Source organism: Etheostoma spectabile, chromosome 15 (genome assembly GCF_008692095.1).
Source record: "Etheostoma spectabile isolate EspeVRDwgs_2016 chromosome 15, UIUC_Espe_1.0, whole genome shotgun sequence".
Classification (NCBI taxonomy): Eukaryota; Metazoa; Chordata; class Actinopteri; order Perciformes; family Percidae; genus Etheostoma; species Etheostoma spectabile.
In genome coordinates this window covers 9,344,529-9,351,689 of record NC_045747.1, presented here as the reverse complement: position 1 = coordinate 9,351,689, position 7,161 = coordinate 9,344,529, and the positions used below count along the sequence as shown (strand labels likewise).

At 41.2% G+C, this 7,161-nt stretch overlaps 1 protein-coding gene and 1 long non-coding RNA gene across 4 annotated transcripts in view; one reads left to right on the top strand and one right to left on the bottom strand.

Annotated features, from left to right (window-relative positions):
- LOC116703034 (uncharacterized) overlaps positions 1-6,591 on the top strand; it is a 16,428-nt gene extending 9,837 nt beyond the window's left edge. Inside the window, exon 3 of the long non-coding RNA XR_004335320.1 lies at positions 6,464-6,591. This is a non-coding gene — a long non-coding RNA (uncharacterized LOC116703034). The remainder of the gene's footprint in view (positions 1-6,463) is intronic.
- The window catches only part of LOC116703032 (ubiquitin carboxyl-terminal hydrolase 22), a 44,805-nt gene that overhangs the window by 26,437 nt on the left and 11,207 nt on the right, over positions 1-7,161 (bottom strand). For all 3 annotated transcript variants that reach the window (XM_032537601.1, XM_032537599.1, XM_032537600.1), the window contains 3 exons: positions 3,022-3,154; positions 1,256-1,369; positions 1,057-1,158 (listed from right to left, as the gene is read on the bottom strand). In XM_032537601.1, coding sequence (XP_032393492.1) covers positions 1,057-1,158; positions 1,256-1,369; positions 3,022-3,154 — 349 coding nt within the window. The remainder of the gene's footprint in view (positions 1-1,056; positions 1,159-1,255; positions 1,370-3,021; positions 3,155-7,161) is intronic.

The following is a 7,161-nucleotide window of genomic DNA, read 5'->3' as shown; positions in this document are numbered from 1 at the left end:
GGGACAAAGTGAGACTAGCCTCCAATCAGATGCCATATACGTAGATATTATGTCTAGTGGAAGAATACAAATAACAGATGTTTTGCCCCTCAACAGGCCACAACTGGACAAAATTAAATAAATGCTTGTTAAGCACTAAAGCAAAAATAAAAAACAAATATATACACTCTTTGTAGTGCAAATAATGTAAGTAGCCTGATGTTTATACTTTTGCGCTGGTGCGTGCGTTGAGCCAGCATGTCTGTGTGTGTGTGTGGTGATTTCATAACGCCATACCTGTCTCTCGTTGACTGACTCTCTTGTGACGTTCATTGTGTGTCGGACTATGCATGCTTTCCAACACCCACCTAACTCTACCTCTGATTGGCTTACCTTGAGATGTTACTCAACCTCAGACAATCAATAGCATTTATGTGCTTGTCTCATGCACGGCCCACTAACTAAGGAAGAAAAAAAGTCTTTGCCTCTCGCCTCAGAGATCAACTTGGTCTTATAGTAACGTGCCGCACTTTTTGGCGGTAACGGCATTATTAAGTATTATTAAGAATTTCCCTTCGGGGATCAACAGAGTAGTTCTGATTCTGAAGATGTGAAGAGTATTCAATTAAATTACTCGTTACTGAAAAAGCTAACACCGTTAGCAACGCCGTTATTTTATAATGGCGTTATTCCCATCACTGGCTATAGGTGCCAAAAAAACTCTCTTTGTTTGGTACTGCCAATTTGTGTTGTTTTGTCATGGTTCATGTGTGCATTAAATATTACACTTCTTGAGAAAAAACCTGTTGCAGAGAATCGTGATATCAATTCTAAGCAAAAGAAATCGTGATTCACATTTTCCCCTGAATCGTGCAGGCCTACTGGGGAGACACAAACACAAATTCAGCTCTGTTGTGGTGTGCAGTATCAGCAAGGGAACACTGTGTATTGCCTGTGGGGCTACCCGGTACTGTTGACCTTGGGTATCAAAAATAAATGCAAGAGTGACCCCAAATACACTTGCACCATAGGTACATGTAGAGAGACACACAGTGAACAGTGCAGTATATTGCTTACCTATGGTACAGTTTGTAGTGATTTTCCTCCGCTTTGGATTGTGTCGTAATAATTCTAGCTCCCTCTTGGTCGGCTCCCATGTTGTGTATTTCTCCCCTATGCCTGTGGATAGGAACACACATGTGATGGCACTGAAATATCAAGTGGCCTTGTTTCAAAAGCTGGATTAAGTTCTCTGTAAGAAAACAAAATGTTCTACCTTGCAATTTCCAGGCTTTCCTCTGTTCCTCTTTGGCAATCTGCTCCATGTCTTTGTCGTATATGTAGTCTTGACACACAAAACAATAAATTCCCCCGTATAATAAGTCTATTGCTGGAAACAGGAAGGAGGGAAAGAAAGAAAGGGAGAAAGAGAGATTGCACCATGATTACAAATAGATTTTTCCACCACAGTAACACACGTTGGGTTTTATTTTACTGTCCAACCTCGCTGGCACGGCCAGCCTCAAGGCAAGGGCTTTCTCCGTCTTGCCTATCCTCCTCGCCGCAATATGTTTCCATCTCATTGCTTGCACTGAGCAATTGTAAGAGATATTAGCGGAGTAGTGATGGAATAGGTGTATTTGTCTCCCACCCCCACCTGGGCTTTCAAGTACCATGCCATCCTCTTTCATTGTAAAACTCCACAGCAACAATACCTCAGCGCAGTTGCCGTGACAACCTATTTTTACCTTAACTAGACATTTGTTCTGTTTTTGGCACTACCCACACTGAGAAAGTGAGCCAACATATGTAAAAAAACAAAACAAAAAAACAGACTGGTGTATATTATATTGTTGTCCCAGTGCCGTGTGTGTGTGTGAATGTGTTTTTGTATGAGATAAGAGAACATACAATGAAATAAATCACGCAGAAAGAAAATTAATTTGAAAAAAATGCCATCATCAAGCAAGAAGAAGAAGGTACAGACTGTGGAGTACTGCACAAGATGCAGGCGGGGATTCATAAACCTCATTCACTTAAATGAAAGGTGAAGGAAAAGAATGAGAGGACGGAGAGGTGGAAGAAAAGGAGAAGATGTGAAAGGCATCCAGAAAATGGACGTAGCTAGAAAAAAAGGACAGAAAGAAGATATTGAAGGAGTCCTGAGGAGTGAGGTTGTTAAGAAAAGGAGATGAAAAAGATGTAATAAGGTGTTCTAAGAAGAAGGGAGCTTGCTATCTAATAGACAGGGTGGTTGGATTAATTGATTAGAAATGGAGAAGAACAGAGTGCCCGTGTCAGAGAGGCTCCTGTGGAAAGCTCAGAGGTAATCAACATTGTGGCCGTTCACTTGGTGTATATGTTGACCAAACTGTTGAAATGTATTAAATCAATTAAAGCCATTCAGACAACTACCAAGCCACCTTACTGTATCCCTGATTTTTTATATTTAGTAGTCCTTTTCAGGGTAATATCATATTCTTGCTCATTAGTGTCATTATCGTATTTAGCATAATTGGAATGTAATGTTGAAGCAAGGCTTTCTAGTAGCTGTGGATTAGCAATGTCTACCCGAATCTTGCTGCTGTATGAAAGGGAGAGTGCAAACTTAAACCCATGACATTCGACTGGCTAAGGCGCTCCCCTCAGAATGGTAATGTGCTGCGGTTAGAGTGAGGTTTAGCTCCCTACCGGCTCAGAGGAGGAAGTTGCCCAAAGCAATGCTGTAATCCTTTGCTGATAATAGCTTATGCTGCAGTGGGCCACAGGGGTGCATGTGAATGTGAGGACTGACAAGATGGGACTGATCCTTGGATGTAGGCAGGGACTACAGGTTATACCGATATAGTGCAATTGTCATTAATCAACTATCATTTTAGCTTAATTGGGAGATTTCCTTTTTACTTACAGAATTATGAAACACAATTTGTTGCATTAAATAATACTACCATAGCCAATACTACCATAATTCCATTATACAACCATATATTCAGATTTGCTTCAGAATGATTTCTTAAATAGTTGAGCGAGTGTATGGCTTACCTAGATTGTGTCTCTTGTTTTTTGCGTGCTCGTGGATGTGTTTCTTCGTAAAACAGCCAAAAAATACGCAGTAGAGACAAGAGTGGAGTCGGTTCAGGTGGGCGCCACACATGTGACAGATACACGACTTGGCCTGGAAAGAAAGACCCAAAGGAGAATGGGGGTTGGAGGAGGGAAAGGAATTGGGAGCAAAAAAGGAGAGGACAGTCAGTGTGGTGAGAAAATTCTCTGCAGCAGGACAGAGCCCTGAGCTATACTGTAGAGTGGCATAGGCAAGCAGAGCGGAACACTCTGCCAGCTGAATCAGATTTCTGTGTGTCACACAAACACTTTGGATAACACGGTGATTGAATAGACTCGATATGAAGACAAACTAAAGATTGTTGGGCATGTTGACAAATTCAATGCAGTTGAATAACAACATAATTCCACACTGAATCTTTTGCTCGCTAACACATGCAGGGCATGATGGGATTTATTGCTTGGCAGGCACATTGGAGAAGGCAAGCAAAATTTGTCTGAAGCACACACCAACAGTAGCTGGAGTGTGTGTAATGGGTTTGACTATAGCACCAAGAGGTAACCCATAGAAATTGAACATTAAGAGTGTCTGACATCTTCCGCAAACCTGCAATAAATGAGTGCTACAAGGGCTGAACAGTTGTGCAGGGCCTGTCTTATGCACAATTTAGATTAGGTTTGGTGGTTACACTGTATAGTAAGTGAAAGTTTTATAACAACTGCATGAAATGGGAGCCCGGGTTGTTGGTCTAGCATGAGTGGCCATGACCAAGTCTGAGTAGTGAAATGCAGTGTGATGAGGGGGAGAGAAAAGATGAACTGAATAAAGTGTAGTAGACAAGTGATGTGAAGAGTGTCACAATGTTTTGGGCAGAAATGTGATACAGATGCTGCACACTCGCACACGTACGCACAGCTCTTCATTTGGAACTGTATTATGACAGCCTTAAGACCACAGCTGTCCAAGTGCTTTCACATTTAACACAAACAAACCCCACACCTTTGCAAAACAGGTGTCACTGTAAGAGCATCCAACACTAGTCAATAGGGCTGGGCGATAAAGAGAAAATCAAATATCTCGATATTTCTGACCAAATATCTCTATATCGATACGGCAACAATATTGTAGTGTTGACTATTGGTGCTTTCACCAAATTTTTAACACATGTGATTTTTGACCATCAGTAATGTGGATACGATGACTAAGTAGGTAAAGGCAAATAATAGAACAGATTCAACAGTCTGGTGTGTTCAGAAAATGACATCACTTTACTGTAATGCAATCTTTAAAACCAGGGAAAGACATCATTATGCCATATTACGAAATTACAATATCCAAAATCTAAGACGATATCTAGTCTCATATCTCAATATCAATATAATACGATATATTGCCCAGCTCTACTAGTCAAGCTTATAAGCAATATAGGCATCACAGACATACAGGTTATATGGCTGAATACCTGTGTAACGGCTGCTAAGCCTGGAGCGTTAATTGTGGTGGAGCTGCGTGAGGTGACACTGGCCGAACAAGCTGCATTTGAAGATGTGATAAGGTATGACAAATGCTCCCAATTCCATTTCACTTCCGTTGCTTTAAAAATGTAGCCTATAACATGCACTGTATACTAAAATGCCATCATTACACAATAGGTACATTAGCAAATGCAGTTTTATCAGTGATTACATTCAATGCTTTACCTATACAGTTCTGTTGGTAATGTGAGTGAAAGCACAGCAACATGTAGTCTGCAAGCCTGCTTTGAGAGGGAGAAATTGAACACAAGAGAGAAGAGCGTGATCTAATCAAAGCCTTTCAGGGTGCAGTCCATGCCGCAATGAGTCGCCCACTCAGAGAGAGAAGACAGAGGGAAAGTAGGTTTGAAGCAAAGGTGAAGAGGAACAAAATGAGAAAGAAACTACTGGCTGGTGAGATTTGCCAGGTTTCAGTCTCTGGTAAACTGTGTGAAAATAGCTTGGAAGAAAGACACACTCCTTCACACGTTGCTTAAGCTATTGTACAGAAACGTAAGGGCCCTTTACATGATTGTCTGCCTATTTCTATGGTTTGACTAGAGATACAATAGCATAACATTAAACCATATGAACAACAAATAAAGCGTATTGTTGAAGAGAAATAAAAGAAAAGCGTGCAAGTCAGTTTTCCTTCCTTCTCTCTGGATGACAAAACTGTGCAATGGGATAACTACACACAATTAAAACCTAAACCAATTGTACGGTATAATAAAGCATTGGCTGTCCCACTTAAGGATTAACTTTAAGGATGACTTAAAAACCTCAACATCCAAGGCCACAACATTTTAGGTTTATTCTATCATCAAGCTTTAACCAATGGTGGACAGGATGGGTCAGTGGTAGGGCTGCACAATTAATCGAATTTTAATCGCGATCACGATTTTGACTTCCCACGATCAAATTTGCGTGATAGAGCGATTAATTTTTTTAAAACGTCATTTCATAGAACGCTCCGGGTTTTTTGCAAAGCCAATCTACTGCTCCGTCAACCCGTCTGATCATGTGCCAGTCAGAGTAGTTCCCTGCACCCCGTGCAGCTTAGTTTCTAGATGTAGACAGTCACAGAGGACAGAGTAACGGGAGGAAAACTCAAGGTTTACCAGTTTACCAGTAAACACAACATTTGTCCCGTCTGTTGTTTTTCAGACAACAGCAGTGAGCAGTGCTAGTAGCGTCTGTTAGTTGTTAGCTAGTTAGGAGCGTCTGTTAGCTGTTAGCCTCTAGGACGCACCGGTGCTATGTCCTCGCATCCGCTGCAATGTTGTTTTCATGGATAAGGTTTAATTTTGTGTTACATTACCCATTTCGTCTGTAAAGCCGGGCTCGTGTGGGACTCTCCTCTACTCTCCGCGCAGCCCGGCCACACAGCGGCCGCTGGTCCACACTTCTGACATGTCTACAGTTTTAATTTTTTATAACACAGCTGTATATCGTTAAATAGAGGGCAAACCTGTGTTTGTACCAGTGTTTCCGTGGTAACTCTGCTATCGCGGCGCCACGGCGAAGAACACAGAAGAAGTTATTGAAGCAACTAACTTCAGTTGGTAGAGTAATAGTGTGAGACGGAGCTGCTGGACTGGACCTGGGCCAGAGATGTGACCCATGGCCAGATATCATAGTTCATAAAATGCAGTGCCGTGACGATACAGACGTTTCATACATACGACGTGTGTTCCGCCATTCGACCGTGCTGGACCGTTCATAATGAGTCAGCCGTCTCTCTGTGAGTAGCGTCCATCCACATCCCTCTCGAGTTATAAACGCCTCTGTGACGTTAACATTTGTTTTGGTTAAAATCAACAAATAATCGTGAGAATAATTCGCGATCAAAATTTTGATCAAAATAATCGTGATTATCATTTTGGCCATAATCGTGCAGCCCTAGTCAGTGGGTAGAGGAGGTGCACATATACTGAAAGGTTTATGCCTTGACGCAGAGGTCCGGGGTTCGAGTCCAACCTGTGACGATTTCCTGCAGGTCGTCCCCCTTTCTCACCTAGCTGTCCTATCAAATAAAAAGGTGGAAAAGCCCAAAAAATAATCTTAGAAAAAAGTCAGAATAACAAGACCAATATCAGGAAGGCTTTTCTATATTCCCAGACAAAGCGCTTGATAGTTTGCCTGTCATTTACCCATTCAATAGGGTGTTGAAATTAATGATTGCATTGATGGGGAACTAGACAATTCTGCATCAATTAAGTGACAGACCATAATCGATAATTGCCCATTGATGTTACTTGTTAATTTTCCGGGTTGATGCTTTTCTTGTTTTTGCTTTTTTTTCCCGGCTTTGTTCACACTCTCACTCACACGCTATATTCAGGAAGTTTCTTTTTTTAGAGCAGATACAATCAAAAGGGGAAATCAGATATAGCTTACTTAGGGCTGGGCAACATATCGATGTTGTATCAATATCGCGATATGAAACTAGGTATTGTCTTAGATTTTGGATACATTGTAAGTGTTGTCTTTCCCTGGTTTTACAGTCTGTATTACAGTAAAGTGTTATACTTTTCTGAACTTAAACTGTTCTAGCTGTTGTATTATTTACCTTTACCCACTAAGTTATTAAATAATTTCTGG